This window comes from Nelumbo lutea, chromosome 1 (genome assembly GCF_056320005.1).
Source record: "Nelumbo lutea isolate HS-2025 chromosome 1, American lotus-T2T, whole genome shotgun sequence".
NCBI classification, from domain to species: domain Eukaryota; kingdom Viridiplantae; phylum Streptophyta; class Magnoliopsida; order Proteales; family Nelumbonaceae; genus Nelumbo; species Nelumbo lutea.
Genome location: NC_142684.1, coordinates 111,903,791 through 111,921,539, shown reverse-complemented (window position 1 = coordinate 111,921,539; position 17,749 = coordinate 111,903,791). Strand labels below are relative to the sequence as shown.

General features: G+C 37.9%; 1 protein-coding gene across 1 annotated transcript; it reads right to left on the bottom strand.

The window, feature by feature from the left end:
* Positions 1 to 807: 807 nt before the first annotated feature.
* Positions 808 to 16,538, bottom strand: LOC148876825 (acetyl-CoA carboxylase 1-like). Its single transcript, XM_088972667.1, has 32 exons — positions 15,960 to 16,538; positions 14,840 to 15,212; positions 14,172 to 14,378; positions 13,928 to 14,089; positions 13,611 to 13,703; positions 13,393 to 13,488; positions 13,030 to 13,203; positions 12,306 to 12,399; positions 12,020 to 12,207; positions 11,883 to 11,933; positions 11,747 to 11,786; positions 11,169 to 11,293; positions 10,946 to 11,062; positions 10,711 to 10,785; positions 10,555 to 10,611; positions 10,348 to 10,452; positions 9,462 to 9,548; positions 9,190 to 9,381; positions 8,927 to 9,115; positions 8,632 to 8,742; positions 8,440 to 8,529; positions 8,180 to 8,356; positions 7,155 to 7,232; positions 6,872 to 6,994; positions 6,334 to 6,603; positions 5,901 to 6,241; positions 5,083 to 5,320; positions 4,640 to 4,992; positions 4,332 to 4,545; positions 3,638 to 3,817; positions 1,382 to 3,535; positions 808 to 1,293 (listed from the first exon to the last, which is right to left on the bottom strand). The coding sequence occupies exons 2-32, from the start codon at positions 15,209 to 15,211 to the stop codon at positions 1,237 to 1,239; spliced, it is 6,810 nt and encodes a 2,269-aa protein (XP_088828793.1). The 5' UTR covers position 15,212; positions 15,960 to 16,538; the 3' UTR covers positions 808 to 1,236.
* Between the last annotated feature and the right edge of the window lie 1,211 nt (positions 16,539 to 17,749).

Sequence of the window (17,749 nt, the reverse complement as noted above, 5' to 3'; positions counted from 1 at the left end):
AGTAGTTCGAAAAAATTTATTTTTGACTGCGTAGGTTAACAATCCACCGTCCACCAAAGCTCTATTCATAAAAGGGGCCATTGCTTAAATCTTGGTCGATCAGGTAAAATCTCATGATAGCCGCCACTCCGTGCCCAAAAATTAAAAGAAAGAAGAATAAAAAGGCCAAAAGAATGGCCTTTAGCTCGAGTCATATTCTAGATCAAGATTTAAGCTTATATTCAACTTTGTTAGAACCATAATTCATATAAATGAGTTAAATTACAGAATAGACCTCCGACGTCCATCCTGGTCATGGATGGGCAGCACAGCATACCTAATATTTTTCAATAAAACATGGAACCAAGACAAGGGCTTAATAGGGGTACCATCAGTTTTAAAGTAGAATAAAATCTGACCAAATCATAAATGAATGTTAAAATTTGGCCTAGAGGGTAGGGCTGGAGGAAGATGAACATCATGAGCTGACAGTTACAGCTCAAGTTATGCCAAACTCTACTTGATTCTTGCACATGCCGTGTGCATGACATAGACATGGAAGGGCGTGCAAGGAATGAACAATTAACTATCCCATTGGAAGTTAAAAATTAAAATTCACTAAACCAAATCACATGCGAGTCCTATAAAGACCAAAGTCATCACATGACATAACACTCCCTCTAGGATTGATCAGATTTGAAAGTTGAAAAATCCAACCAACTGGAAGTCTGGATTCGGGAACCCACTTGCGCATTATACAAACAGTTCGGATGATTTACATCAACTCATTATTGTGCGAGTCCCTGTCTGGAAGCAGCAGCAGAACAATTGTCTTTAAGGCAATAATGAATAAACCATTAAGAAACCTTATTACCTTGTTCATAAATAGAATTAGCCAATGCTTACAGCTAATAATTTCTAAAACTACAGGGACTGAACAACCAATCTAGAAGGTTGCCAAATAGAACCTGCCAATGCTAGCGGCTACCTTCTAAACATCACAAAATTCCCTACACTGACTAGTCTCTTGACAAAATTTACAATTCAGAATGGAACAAATAAAACCCACCAACTCACCAAGCACATCCTATTCCTACCCTTCATGCCAGCATAATTCTATTTTGCTGTTAAGGACAATATTGGATCAGTTGTGGGCCATAGAAATTGGATTCAATTTTAGAGATAAGCAATATTGTACAGATGATATAATCCTCAAGATGGAGCCTGAATTTTGTGCTATAAACCTGTAGCATCTGATTAGCCAATCACCTTTCGAAGCTCAGCAATCAACTGTTTCCGGGTTGAGGGTTCCACCTGCATTGGGTTTTAAAAATGGGTGTCAGGGTTCTTTGAGATAGACAAATTTCACCCCTACGACAAGCAAAATAAATAGATAGTTTACCTTGTCTAGGAGAACAGAAAGTCCTTGAGGAAGGGCTTGTAAATCTGATGTTGATTCACCAAGATTTGACAGTTGATGCAATACTTTCTGCACCCGCAACTCCTGCAAGTGGTCCTCATAATTATTTGGATCATTCTTCCATGTGAAGAAAGTATTGTCATCCACCCAGGCATCTTCTCCAACTCCAGAGGAACTAGAAGCCAAGAACCACTTCTTGATCAAATCCATAGCTGATTTATGAGACAGCAGATCACCTGCAGCATCCTTTACCATCCCAATAAGTGATCCCTCAGCAACTCTGCGGTGTAGCCTCTTGTAGAAAAATGACCTGGAGTTAGCCCAGTCCACAACTTGTCTAACTACTCCTTTGGAAGCCATTCTGAGGGAAGTATCATGTAATTCAGCAAATCGGGTGGCAATCTGAGTGTAAACTGGTAATAGTTGCTTCTCACGGGATCTTATCTGTTTTTGTAGAGTTTCAACAGCTCCAGGAGCTCCACTGTTTCTGGCTTCCTGAAGTTTTGCCTTCAGATTGATCAACTGTTGATCAAGTCTACCCATGCAATCAAGCAGTTCTTTTGTTCTGAATTTGATTTCAATCATCCCTTCTGGTTCAAGAACATTTCCCTTGGCTGTTCTCTCAGCATACATCTCAATGTGGTCTGGGTTGATCCTGCTGTCAACAACAACCCATGCTCCACCACGAAGCTCACCCATCATGGGAATATAAACAAAGACAGGTTGCTTGTATGTTCGGAGGTTCTCCACAATAGTTGATCCTGCCTGAAGGATCCCTTCAAAGAGATCCCTCTGCCCACCAGAAAAGCCTCTCCAGTTTGCAAGAATAAAAAGTGGGAGTTCTTCCCTGTTAAAATCCAACAATGCTTGAGCTGTCTTTGTTGCAGAGTCCGGAAACCATACTTGCCCTGCTTGAGCGACAACCCTCTCATGGGAATCAAGCTGACCAGGGTCTGCAGGGATAACTTGCATCATGGTCTGTGTTTCAACAGCAACAATTCCTACAGGGATCCCCCCGAGCTTTGCCCTTCCTGTTACCACAGTCTTTGCCCAACCTTCCAGAGTCTCCACAAAGCTATCCTTGTCAAAAATCCCCCCAGACCACTTCCCTTTTCCATCCTGAACACCACAAATAGCTGCACGAGGATCACACGAGTTCTCAGGGAAATACTCAACAAGCCTCTCAGGAGGATCTGAAGGACTCAAAATAGGAAGGGGCCCACCTACATGGGGAGGGACATAACTGAGCCACTTCAGTATGGATGAAACACCTTCAAGATCATCTGAGACTGTAAGATGAACAACCCCATTTGTTGCCATGATTTTAGGTCCACCAAGTTGCATGTGGGAGCTGTATACTTCCCGCCCAAGAAGCTTGTTCAGTGCAGAGAATCCAGTCAGAATAATGGGCTGATCAAGCCTCTGGATGCACCGCATGCCAAGCCGAGCAAGATATGCACCTATCCCTACAGTTCGACTAGTCACATATGTTAATGTGAAGGTTTCTTTGTATGCCCTTGAATATGCACCAGCAATGGCTCCACTGCCCGTCAAGTTCTCAACCCCCAATCCATCTTCCTTCCCAACAATGGTGTCTATGACCCATCTGGTTTCTCCAGTTTCCATCTGCAACTCATGTGCGATCACAGATGATCCAATACGTGCATGGTCTTCAGGGGTTAAATATACATACTGAAATCCACGCTCAGGACTTGATTCATCAGACCACCCAACTCTAAAGCATGCTTTTACTTCTTCAGCTACTCCAATTCGGGCCCCAGAGTTTGCTGCCAAATAAATCAAAGGTACTTTCTTATCACAAGCTAGATTGGTTACGGCAAGGAAGAATGCATCCTCTCTTGGGCCAAAAGATCCAGCTTTGAAAGTCACATCATTTGCTACTATCATAATTGTCCTTCCTTTTGGAAACTCTGGTGTAGACATCTGCATACACCATGCTACCATGCCCACATCATTGAGTGCAGGAGGACGTTCTACAGAAACAAGAGGTGTACCCCAGGCACCTTGTTTATCAGCAAACACAAGCTCTGTAACTTTAACAAGATCCTTATCCATGGGTCTGTTAACACCCAGGAACTGGGAAGACCATGACCGTTTCAAGGCCGTCTCAAATGCCTGCAAACAAAATATTTCTTTAGGAAAACATTTCTGGCATTAAATTTATTAATGTATCAAAACCTAGATAGAAGTAAAGAATAGATGAATTAAAAATTTCACCAATGGAAAATCGTAGCAGTAAGTGGTGTTGTTTTTCCTCGCCAAAAGACGTCTGCGGTCAAGAAGGCCAAGAGGTTGATAACGTGCATTCACAGGCAGACCATGCAAAGGACCTGAAACTTTGTAAACTGAATGATAGACCACTTCATGCTTGCTGGTAAGCTCCACTTCTCGGTATATCTGCAGAGTGAATTTGAGTAAGCATTTGAGAAAAGGAAATATGTATCAACGAAAAAAAACAAAAAACTCAATAGGAGATTTTTATGCTTTGCACTATAGCTACTACATGAACCAAAAAGTCGGTTTGCATATAGAGAACTTGGTATGTTTGTTTGTTTTCCCCCTTTTGTGGTACTCTAACACCATATGCCACACTAAACTAGGTATCGACTGGTCTGGACTGTTTACTTTGTGAACCACATATTTGGGAGCCATAAAAGATCACATTAACAAACAATATAGACCAAAAAAGAATGAATAGAATTATTCTGTAACTCTAAATCATATTTGTTTGTGCATCTAAATTCTGGTTCTTGATTGGATGGTTAAGTATCTCCCTGTCACTAATGAGCAGTTGTCCATTTAGATGCCTACCTAATAACTAGACAATAATCTGAAATTTGTCTATGATGGTAGTAACATCCACAAGGGTAATTAGCATTTTGGTGAAATCATAAACCAAATACAAACTCACATGCACAGTACAAGTGTGGCCAGTCACATTTGTAACTACAACCCTCCAAGCACCACTAGCAACTCCAGCAGATGCCATCCAAAGTTTCACCTCCCACTCACAAACACCTAGCCGATGCATTCTTACACCAGCAGATTGATGGATCTCATGTGCCAGCTCTTCCAAGACCATCCCAACCCTAGCTTCTTCTTGCCCACCATTCATGTCCACTCTCCTGGCAATGACTTGATGGTGAGAAAAGTAGAAGATATCTTCTTGTGTACAATAAGTAGTAGATAAATGCAGAACAAGTATACAAAAATGATTACCTGGGGTAAGGCACAAGATCATCTACTTGTTGCTCTCTTAATATGCAAAGGTACATATGGGCGTGTTCAGATTTGACAGTATCATTGTGAACAAGTAGTTCCAATTCTTCAAGTGCAGCCATTAAAGACCTTAGGACACTCGTTGCAGTGTAAGACATGGATTTTTGGGGTTGGCCCATTCCAACATCCAACCCTTGATAAACTGAGAACCCTTCATTCATGTTAGGTTGTCTGACAAGGGTTCGAAGAAACATCCTGTGAATGGGTTGTGGCTTGTCCATAACAGTGTACAGGTGCCACTGGCGATCCCTGGATGGGGTATACTGTATATTCTCATAGCCTTTGAGTTTATCCTGTAGTGAAAGATGTTGACAAATAAATAAAGATTAGCTAACAACACCAAACAGTAAACAAATTTGGTCAAGGCCAGTAAAACTACAAACCAGTTCAAGGAAAATTGACAGAGGAGGTTCCAAGTGCCGCAGTAGAGGCTCTTCTTCATAGTAACACTTCTCAGGAGACCAATGAAAGGAATGCCTCATGGGGGCTCTCCCTTCATCCCTCTGTATGATACAGCTAATAACCCCAACACCTGCAGCACGTAGACCAGAGCCTACATCTTTCTCTTTTAATATCTTGGCTAATTTATTAATTCTTTCTTGAGCCTGGTCCTCATCGCCACTGCAAAGAAATATAGGAGAATGCACATGAAGGCGAGAATGATGTGTACTGAAGGTTCCATGAGTCATATTGATAATTAGAAATTTAAAGGCTCAGAGCCTTTTTTTTGGGGGGGGGGGGGAGGTCAAGTGAGGGATTGGTTCATTTAGTATGAATTATACATTATCGTCTTTTCTGCAAGTCTTGTTATGTCTTCAAAATTCTGAAATTTTAACCATATGTCCTATTTAAAATACCAGTAACATGTTAGTCTGTGATTCTTGGTCTTAACAGTGCAAACCATCAGTTTTGGGATTTTTAATTACTTGTATGATAATTTTAGATTGTAATTAAGTTCAGTGCCAACAAACTCCAAAGGGCCCTTTGATAATGGCTGAAGTAGCTGAACTCGATGACATTGTTTTATCTTTTAGTAATAAAATATTCAAGGATTTAGTAATCAACCCAAGTTCAGCTTCAGGCAATGAGCCAACAACCTCCTTAACAACTGATTCACTAAAAGATAAAGCAATAAGTTCTAGTTCTTTCCCAGTGTTGATGTTAGATCATTTCGAACGTAAGGAGGTAGAACCATACATACCTATCCTGAAGCAAACTCATCTGATTGTTTATGCCCGCCAAGGCAACATGCAACATATTACCATGGCTAGCTGGTTCTAGGTGTCCATTAGTCATTACTCCATGAGAGCTATGAGTAGTTTCCTTCAAAGCAGCACCAATAGCAATTGGTAAAAACTGAAGAGATTTGATGATAACCATTGCTCCCCACTTCCTCTCACTATGTTTTTCAACCACTGGTTTATCAGAAATGTGATCCTCAGATCCATTCCTTCTCTCAATATGTTCTTCAGAGAATTCCCATGAAGCAATAAGACCAGATCTGTGCCACTGCATCCGGACACTCCCCTTTACAAGATATGGCTGGCAATGGATAAAAAGTTACATGGGGGATCACAATTCAATTTGTAAAACAGTTAAAGAAACATAAGATTTGAAATGTTAATGGTTAGTACCTGATACAGCCTGCGAACATAGGTCTCCACCACCCGCCTTTGAAGAGTGTGGTCACTATGGTCAAACAGACCAACAAGTGCATCTTCAACAGCCAAAGGAGCACTGACAAGATCCTCCATCCTTTCATTTATGGCACTTTTCCTCCTAGGAGTATCTATACTTTCACCTTCCTCTGTGAACATTTCAAGCTCTGAGAGGCTTCTAGCAATACTTGAACGTAGTTCACTCAATTTGGTTTGTTCAAGCAGTTGGCTTGCCTTCAATGCTAGCTACAAAATCCGATTAACATTACAATGGGGTTTTAGAACCTTTTCTTTTGGTTACATGGGTAAAATTATTTTATAAAAACAAGAAAAAAAAAAACAAAAATATTTAAGCCAAATGTGATAACAAAAAACCAACTATCAACTAAGAAACCACAGCCCCTGCCTCACTGAAGAACTATCAGTATTACTGATTGTTACTAAATATGAATGAAGCAAGCAACCTATTGAATCACATAAACACGCAAAATGAGGGCTATTCAATCACACAAACCTCAGAATAAATTGTATGGTTAAGAGCAGAGAACCGTATCAGTTGGTCTCTATAAGCAGCAGGGTTGGGATAAACCAACGCTTCAATAAGTCTTAGTATCAATTTATTTTTACTCCGAACACCCTGCAAAATAATGAGCATTTGTGGGACTGTCAAAAATGGTATCTATTGAACACCAGTAACAAATTAAAGCAGAACATGCAAGCCAGGCTAGAATGAATCAATAGAAATCTTCTTCAGGTACTTATAAAAGGACTAATAACTGCAAGTTTTCTGAAAGTACCTGATGAGAAAGAACTATGTCAACAACCTTTAGAAGATCTTTCTTATATTGAAGACGAAGACGTTCAATTACATCAGCCTGAAGGAGACAAAAAAGCCGTAAGAACCTTGCAATCAGGGAAAAGAGAAAAGACTGATGTTTCCAAGTTCCCCAATTAAGTCCTTCATTTGGTCTGAAGTTTTGAACCTTTTGTTATTTGCGAGTGTAGGCACAGAGTGCATCACAAAACAAACATAAAAAAGATAAAGCTAGTAATGGAAATATAACAATTTGTGCAGCCTGGGCAAATTTAGCAAATCTTTAAGATGAAAGAATGGATCAATTTTACTCTGAAACTGGAATAACTACCTACCTGATAGCAAGCAAACTGCATACTTCAAATACTACAGTATGAATGTTTGTTTTTCCTTTTTTAATCCAAGGGTGAGGGCAGAAGCTATGACAAAATTTTGTCAACTATACAAAGTAAAAATCCAAATGCAAAAACACCAAAAGGATTATCACATTCTTATTTCTTTATATCTAATGGTAACTCAGTAACAAAGGAGGGGTGAACAAAGTATTTTACCTAGTCATCAAAATATGATCATTCTGTCTGGCTTTCCTTGGTTTTAACCTTTTCCTAACTACAGTCAAGATTTATAACATTTTAGATTGAGGTGAAACCTGGTGAGAGCTCTACCAAAAAAAAGCATAATCCTATAGTTTCATTCTCATTGGGTGATACATAACCAAAATTACCTATATCAACAGATCATTTTATTGTCAGTATTTTAGTGACATACAAGTACCTTCTGCTAACCAGTAAATCTGAATCAAGTATAAAAGGATATTTTTCCTTATAAATTTCACATGGAACTCTATGACTTCTTATTTGTGTATATTTTTTATCAGATCTTATTTGTGTATATTTTCAATTGAAGTCCTTTTTTTGCTTGGCACTTGGAACTAATTCAGCTTTCATACAGTCATAGCCAAGGAAATAACAACCGCAGAATGAGATAGTACTCGCTGGAGCAATCTACCTGAATATTGTCACTAAATAATTCCTCAATAGATAAATATTCTTCAAAAAGGGATTGAACAATAACACGTGCATGACTCTCTCTTCCACCCTCGTAAGACTTCACAAGACTCATAAGAGGCTCTACAAGTCGTTCCTGTGTTGCTTTTTCTTTAACAGGGCAGGATAAGAGATGTGACTGTAGAAGCAAAAAAGGTTTGCTTTAAAAATTGACATCTGCAAAACGAAATAAAATTGGAAGAATACAAAACAAGAACTAACCTCAAGTATGCTCCGTAATAGTTTTGCTGGGAAATCAACATTTTTCTGGGAGTCAGAAAACCCTTCGTACTCCTTATATTTAGCATCCAACTAGATTCAGAAAAAAGAAATGTAACTTAGTAAAAATTCAAGTTGAAAGCAACAATCCAAAATCTTAAATCCATAGGGGAAAGTCATAAGAGAGATATGAACCTCATTTTTGAGATCTTTTGGTAGACGAGTTGCCAGAACAGCCATGCACTCTTGCCACTGAAGGAAAGGGAGCTCTGGGCTATCTAGACAGTTGAGCAAATCTTGCACAACCTGAAACAGATATGGACTATGTGATGATAAAGTAAAATCAATGTTTCAGAAAGAAGAAAAGGATGTATGAATTTCACAACATGTGCTCATAACTAGTTTCCCAATCATTATTTGGTTGAAGAGAGCATTGTTCAAAACTCTTCTATCTGGAATGGATAGTGTGCAAGAATATCCATATCCTTACTTCATCAATGTTATGTTCATAGCCCGCAAGAATCATCCGTGCAGCATTTAGACTCGCAGCACATCTCTGGTGTACTTTTCCAGAAACCGCAGTTGGAGGCCCCAAGACTGGAAAGCTCCCATGGAATGGTTCTGCTTTCCTTACAGCCGATGGGTCATCAAGATCAAGTCTTGCTATAAGGTCACCAGCCTGCACCAAAAGCAACTTGTAAATGACACACACACACATGTGAGAGAGAGAGAGAGAGAGAGAGAGAGAGTTACCTGCATTGCCTGACCTTCAGACATCTTAAAATGGATAGCCCCAGAAGCGGGTAGCAAAAGTGGCATACACATCTTCATAACCTCAACTTCAGCATATGGTGTGTCAGCTTCCAAATGACCACCATCTGGGACTAGGAAACGAAGCAGCTTGCATGGTGTCTCTGCAACTAACTTGGATGGATCGTGATCATTCTGGAAAGAACAAAGATTTTAATCTCATTCCTAAACTTTATCCAGCTTAAAAATAGAAAGCAATTATATATTCAGGAAACCTGTAACAAACAGGTCCTTCCATCAATTAGAAGTCGAGTGCCAGCTGCCTCTTCCTCAGCATAGATTACATGACTGTTTCCATCCAACTGTGCAAGATACAGAATTTGTTAATGCTTAATAACAAAAATAAATGAAATATCAATTTAAATAGAAATTTCCACCATAATTTCTTTGTCAATGCTATAAACTCAAATTTTAAAAGAAAGAACAAGATGCTATTTTCCATTTCATAAACAGATCCAACATCTAGGAAATTGCATCAACTCCTTTTCTTTGATCCGCAATAAAAGCATGTCATCTATAAAAAATAAACTGAATTATGAACTTAGAAAGTTTTTTATCATAAATTAATAAAATATAAAATCCAACTATTAACAAAGAAGCCCACTTCTTTATGGTTTGAAATCTTGAATTTCTAGGAGAAAAAATATGTCAGACATGTATAAATATATGGGAATATCTACTTTGCTTAAAAGCCTCTCCCAGCTGTTACCTGACCATTGTTTATATAATTTAATACCGATAAAAGTATACAAGTTATTAATACAAATAAAGGAATTTGCTATAAGTTAATTTAATAATGTCATTACCAAACAACTATGTGGTCATGTTGTGCCAACATGTCGGTTCCATTAGTGTAATTGTGTCTAAAACCAGCAAGTATGCCTATGTCCAAGTAAATTGTGAAAGAATAGAGGTTATGGAAGATACAGTGACAAACATAAGCTTAAGCTAAGAGATGGAAATTGAATATTACTGATACTAAGTTTATTAAATATTAAAACCAGAACGGCCAAAATAAACAACAAAACTTATTTATGAAGTGCCTAACATTTATGCCAAAAGATGATATGTGTGAATTGGAAAAGGGAATCAAATGCTTGCCTGCATCAATAGCCCCCCATCACGCAAAGTATGTATTTCAGCTTCTATTTCTGATTGATTCATTTTCAATCTATAGCTTCCAGGTCCTCCCCTCACCATTTCAATCTAGAGTTTAGTATCAAATAATCTGATTAGGTCACTAGAATTTATCATTCTCAGAGAATGACAAGAGATCATTGCAATCAAAGTTATTATTTGCATGCTTACTGTATATTTGCTTCCTTCAATGTTGAGAGAAACTTGAGAATTGACAAGTGATATATGCTGCAATTAAGGAGGCATTATTAACCACGTTAGTAAGTACAACAAAAAGGAAGTGCCTAAACTGAATATCTCAGGTAGCTTATGTATGGTATGCATTACCTTGGGTGGTATTTGTCCCTTTTCAAGATAGCCAATATAATCAGAAACAATGGATGCACTGCTAGTTGATGCTTTCTACAGAATAGAAAATTGGAGGCAAACGAGCTGTGTTAATAGTTTAAACCCTTTGAAACAAAAAGAAAAAAAAAGAAAAGAAAAGCATGTTGCAATAAACTCTAATAATATAAATAAAAAAAATCAAAATTACGTAAATTTGATTAATTGATTTACTTACAAATAGTGCCCCTCCAACAACTGAGATGTACCAAGGGGGCCTCTCAGCTCTAACCCGCATGGCAATTCTGCTGTCCAGCCAACCTGTGTGGATTTTGTTGTCTCTGTACTCTGAGGCCTACAAGAGAATACATCTTACTTTTCACCACCTGATTTCCTAGGGATATAACTTCCAATAATGATGGCAAAAGAAAAATAGTATCATTGCTGTACCAGATTCTTACATGTAAAAGATCAATTGTGTAATCAACATTTGTACGTATTTCTCCCCGGATTTGGATTTCCTTCAGCCCAAGAACCATATTTGCAATAGCCAAGGCTCTTGACTCTCCAAAAGCAAAGACATGTCCTGAGACATGAATTGATGGTTCATCAGAGGATATTGATATGTGTTACCAATATATTCATGTAGTATATCTAAAAACTAGTGGATAGTGTTAAAGATGCAAGCAAATCAACTTAATACAAACGTGGTACCTCTGGTGTCAACTTGATAGTTCCAATGAGTAAATTTAAGTAATAGGGCAAAACATAAATTAGAAGATAAAAGAAAAGATTTTCAGAAATTAGTATAGAGGAAAAACACAATCCGAAGTCTTTGAATAGGCATAAAAGAGTTCCTAAAGAATTTCTATTAAAACTAGAGTAAAAGATAATGAGCTTACAATGTGCTTTTTCAGGTTAAAGTCTTACAAAGACCCAATGAAATCTTAGTATCTAAGTTAAACTGATCAAATTTCTTGCTTAAAAATCATGTCTCAGTTTCTCAGATAGTCAGCTCACGAACGTAGAGAGTACTTACCAAATTGAGAATCTGAAAACTCATGAATACCTCCTCCAGACTGCAAATTGTAATTGCAATTAAGCAACCACTATTAGCTTTGAGCTTTTAAGTATGAATTTGAACTCATCTTCATACAGTTCCACAAAATTTATACCTTAACAGAGAAGTATGCCCACACATTTGGTTTGCTTTTAAAGTTCAGCTCCTGAAAAACAAGAACAGCTCTGGTCATAACAAAGGTGGAATGGAGGATAGTACAATTAACTACTCAGGAAACCCAACAAATCTAACCTGTACTTTTCCGCTGGTAGGTTTAAAACCATCATCTGGGTCCTCACTTGTTACACGGACAGCTACACAATGACCTTTTGGCCTCACTGACTCAGCTTTGTCAAAATCAAATGGAGTGGCAGCAATTGATGTTCTCTTCCAAGCATCATATCCCCCACCATGTTCCATTCCATAAAATCGCCTTATTTCTAGTTATAAGATGTATAGAATACCAATATATAGTCAATAAAGGATTTGACCAAGAAAAATACAGAAATAAGTAAATTGTAGATATATGTGATCATACCAGGAATTTGCCAGAGAGGAACACCCATGCCAACTGTAACTTGTGCGGCAGGCAGATTTATTTCAGCTATCCACTCTGTAACAGGATGCTCCACCTAAAATAAAATAATGGATAATAAATTCAGAAAATTGAATAAATCCCAGAAAGACTTGTATACCATTCAAGCAAATCTGGTGACTGTACAAGACAAAATTATTTGCCCAAAGTAGCGTGTGAATAGATGCGTGTTTGTTTACATATCACTCTCACTTACTGACCAATTGATCAAAATTGGGAAATAAATAAAACTCATCTAAAATAATGGACTCATAGTTGAGGCCAGGACCATTTGTTTTTCTCATACTACCTAGAATGAGATCAAGTAAATAGTCTGGATCATCCAACTGCTTTGTTTTTTATTGGTGACAGTTAAAACGTTAGTCAAGTATAATAAGAAAGTGTACAGTAGCATGATAGGCCCCTTTAACATAGCTAGCCTTGGCTAGTCTCCCAATTCATTACATTTTATTGTCTTGCATTTGCACCCAATGATACAAGCCACCATTAGATTTGATCTAACTCGGTTGATTTTGATGGGGAATTTTCTAGGTAAATATGCACATGTCATATGCAACAGCATAGGACAGCATCCATATTCATACAAGCATATAATGATGCACCGGAAAATAGAATAACAGAATTTACTTTCACTGAGATCTAATGTACATGTAGTGCTGCTACAAACCTGTAACCGAGGGTTGAGTTCTAAGAAATAGTATTCGCCAGTGTCCATACTGTATAGATACTCAACAGTAGCAGCACCAACATAATTTACACACTTAGCTAGCCTCCTTGCTGCCTGCTCCAGCTCTTTCACAGTCTCCCATGGTGCCACAGTAATTGGGCCTTCTTCAATAATCTTTTTGACATAAATGATCATGTTAATACCTTTATGGTTAGAATAAATGCTAGTGGAATATTCTGAAAAGGTAGAAAAGAAAAGGAAAAAAAGGAACACATTCCAGGAAGCCTTGGCAAGTGAAATAAGAAGAGAACTTGTTAAAAAGAATCATCCAAATAGAAACAGAAGCATCTAAGAAAGATTTACCTTTTGATGCCTTCTTTGAATACTGCAATCACGGCTATGCAACGCTGCAACGTTGCCATACTGATCACAAAGTAATTGGACTTCTAAATGACGACTCTAAATGAAGAAATCAAGTTATAGTCAGAACAAGATTAACTTGTGGAAACTCGAGTTGGTTTTGGTGGTGGTGGTGGTTGGGGGGGGGTAGAATGAAATTAACAGATGGATGTTGGTCTTACCTGGGAAGCGACCTTCATTATAAATATTGGAGATCCAGGAACTTCACCCTGGACTTGCTTAAACAATGCTCTCACTTCATCGTCATTATGAACCTGAGAATTTTGAAAGAGGATACACTATGTTCAATTCAAAGTTGAAAAATGAGGCTTAATTAACTTCAAACCAAATCACTCAACATATGACCATGAAAATACTTAAAAAATTGTCCAAGTGTGCATTTATAATATAATTTGAATTCATTTAAAACTTGCTATTTAAGAAAAGGTGGTGGTATATCCTGCATCAGAAATCCATTTCTTGTTTGAATGAAGCTGACCTTTCTAATGCCTTTACCACCGCCACCCCAAGATGCTTTGATCATTGCAGGGTAACCCACCACCTGACAGCTTGCCAGTGCCTCCTCTGCTGTATAAACACAAGCATCTCGATAGATGTCATCTGGTATAGAATCCAAGCAGCTTTCTTGAGAAATTTTTACCTGGAAGAGAAAAGTTGTAATGTTGGAAACTGGATTAACCCCAGAAAATGAAGAATCAAACAAAACACATAATGTCAATTACATGTGAGCCACTCCATGGAAGGGTTGGTACTCCTGCTGCTTGGGCAATTAGTGATGAACCAATCTTATCTCCCAATGCTGCCATAGATGTAGCAGGGGGGCCAAGAAATATGATTCCCTTTGCATTTAGTGCATCTGGAAGTTCAGGGTTCTCTGATGCATGGCCCCAACCAGGCCAAACTGCATTGACCCGTGTTATCTCTGCTATCTGTTAGTGACCAAAAAGTTAGAATAAAATATCCAATACTTTTCCATGTTTTTGAATAGAGAAGTTTAATTCTCAACAACTGAACCGTTGAAAGCCAATAATCATAGTTAATAGAAATCAAACATAGATAGGACATTAATAATCAGTAACTCATTTTGCAAATCTAGGTAATAAACTCTTCCAAATTCTGAGATCAGCTAGAAATGGATTTCATGTTTCCCCTCATCGGGGATTCAATACTTCTTTTACTAATTTTACACTAGTTGTTCTCTTTTAGTTAACTTTCAATTAGAACATATTATCTATTCAAAGTGATAGGAAAATGTTGCAATGTAATCAACATTATTTGACATGTAGATCATTAATTACACATTTTTTTTTCTTTCTATCAACCTAACTCAATATTTCCCAAGAAAAAGAAAAAAAATATAATACAAATGTAAAACGAATGAGCTGCATACCTCTACAATGAGCTGCACATTAGCATAGTTGTTATTGTTGGTCCCACCTGGAACTTCTACAAATTGATCAGCAATTCTAATGTGTTCGGCATTGATTCTCATGTCTTCTGGAGTTGCCATGGCCACTAACAGGATTGCCTTCTCTGTTCCAAAGGTTTGTAGTGCCCATGTCCTGACACTACGCATGAACTTTACAGCTGCCATTCCATTGTTTGCAATCAAGATGCTGTGTATTGGGGTTTTCCCGCCAAGGGCATAGCAGAAATTATCCACTTCAGAAATTGTAGCTTGTTGCCTGATTGGGATTGTTCCATTTATGACCTCATTCCCACGCCAAACTCCAGCCATTTGCTGACCCTTTTGGGTGTACATGCTGCATTTTCATATTAGTAAGCAATCAACAAGCCCATTGAAACTAAATACTAAATTGAATTCATTTTTCAAAGTTTCTTTTTTTTTTCCCTGTTTCCTGAACACCTTGATCATCATTTTTTTTTTTGTTGAAGATTTGATTTTAATTAGTAAATTGGATTCCTTAGCCATGATCTTATCACCCCGAAGTTAAAACTCTGGCCACAGCTTTGTAAATAAACCCGGTGAATTTGACAAAAGAAAGCCGAAAAGAGCTTCAACAGTAGAGCTCTGTTCAGACCATACATAAAAAACCCACAAAGGAAGTTCTCGGATGCAGAACAGGTAAAACAAGTTCATAAAAAGAAACCCATATTAAAACTAATAAAAGAAGAAAAAAAGGGAGACTAAAACGACGAACATTCGAGACAAGAGAGAGCTAGAAGAGACTTCGGAACTTCATACTAAGAAAAAAACAGAGCAATTCAACAGAAAATACTCTAACAGAGTAAGTCAGATCCCCAAATCTATGCACTACTAAGACCTATTTTAGAGCAAAAAAAAAAAAAAAAAAATCCACAGTAAGCACCATCTCGTAGGATAAAGCAAATCCGATACTACTCACGCTGAACTTAACAACTCCCATCTCCAAGAAGCGGAAGAGAAGAAATGATGAGACACCCAAATCAAGATAAAGAAAAAAATTATAACAAAAACTACTAAAACGAACACAAAAACGAAACAAAGACAAAGAATTGAGACAACTGACCTTAATGAACAACAAGTGAAGCACAGAACTCAAAATCCCAAACAAGATTTCTTTATGTTGTCTTGGATCAGAGGAAGCATTATGGGTCAGGAAGGCAGGCAAGAACTATACCAGCTCATGGTGCCAGCGTTATGTTCGTGTGAAATAATAGCTTCTCAAGTTAGGAAATGAAGAAGAGAGGGAAGGGGGTATTAACGGCTTTAATTGGTGATGCACGTGGCACCAGCCCACCTGTATTCTTTGTAGTAGTTCCCAACTACTCCCATCTCACTCTCTCTCTCTCCCTCTGTCTCTCAAGAAATTCCAAATCAGAGTTCTACCCTTTTTCCTCCCTCTCCTCTCTCTCTAAATCTCAAATTGAACGACAAACAAGAGAACTACTAATCCCATGGTCCATAAAACTCCACATTTTTGTCGGGAATAGAACCCATCTTGTAAATAATTGGTATGATGGGGTGGTTTGACTGTGAGTTGGGTAATGTGGTCGACCAACCCTTCCCTCCTTGAACAACATGGGAAGGGAAGAGAACAAGAACAGAGAAATAGATTACAGGGTTAATTGCCAAAACTCTTAACCTTACTACTGATACCTTGGTAACTCGCCTCTTCATCTTCTCTCTTACGAGATCACAGTAACAGGAAGAAAGATGGAGGAGGTGTTTTTTATATAAAAATTTACCATTTACATTTTACACATACATAAATAATAAATTTGGGTAAAGAGAAGGAGATGGAACACATGGTCAATAAATTAGTAGGGTCCAACAGTTTTCATTGAGATGCGTGTTTTGGGTTTTTTTATTATCTGCTGTGGGTGGTGGATAGTTTATTATTTAAAGGGGAGTAGTGTAATACGGTTGGGAGTTAGATGCAACCATGCCTTCAGCCTTCAGCCTTCCTCACCTCTCTCTCTCTCTCTCTCTCTCTCTCTCTCTCTCCTGATTGTGGCTCAAATAGGTTGATGAAAATAAGGCGTTGAGAGTTATGGGATTGGGTTAGGTTGGATGCATGGTCCTTTCTTGCTTATCTTTCGTTCTCTATGCAGCGTAATGAAAACAAAGACTTTGACCTCAGTTGCTGACTTCTAACTCACATTCCCACACACCGATCACTCCTTTGCATCCTTATCTAATACTTTGAAATGGAATATGTTAGCAACAAAATACATTTCCCAACAAATTCCAACATGATATATGTCTACGCTTTTTACCATGGTGGGTTGGGTTCCTTTGGTAAGATGTGTGGACATCATGTAGGTATTAATTGGAAAATATTGTGTTGTTACCACAAGCTGCAAATGGATCCAAATTTGATTCGTTTATATTCAAATTCAAATCGAACTTCATCATTGTATGCAGAGTTATCTCTCCCCTAAAAAATAAAAGCTGCTAACAGTTTTTTCGAATTACACAGAGTGGCACTTTGGAGGTGCTTCAACTCCACAGAAGTTTTTGGGAGCTGCCCAGGTCTTCATCGCAGGGGTTTAACGTACGGGTGCAAGATCTATCCGACATCTAATCTTATTTGGTTGAATTTGGATCATTCCTGTTAGAATTTTAGTATTGGACCGGATTTGGATAACCTCCTATGATCCAATCTAATATATGTTATATTTTTATTTATATAAATATACATAATTATTTATTTATGGAAAAATCCTTGATCATTATACTGTACTTTGGCTAAAGTGATAATTTGGTCCCCGAACTTTAAAATACAACAATTCATTATCCAAACTTTCAAAATGTGATAATGCAGTACCTTTTATTAATCAGACCGTTAATTAGCCG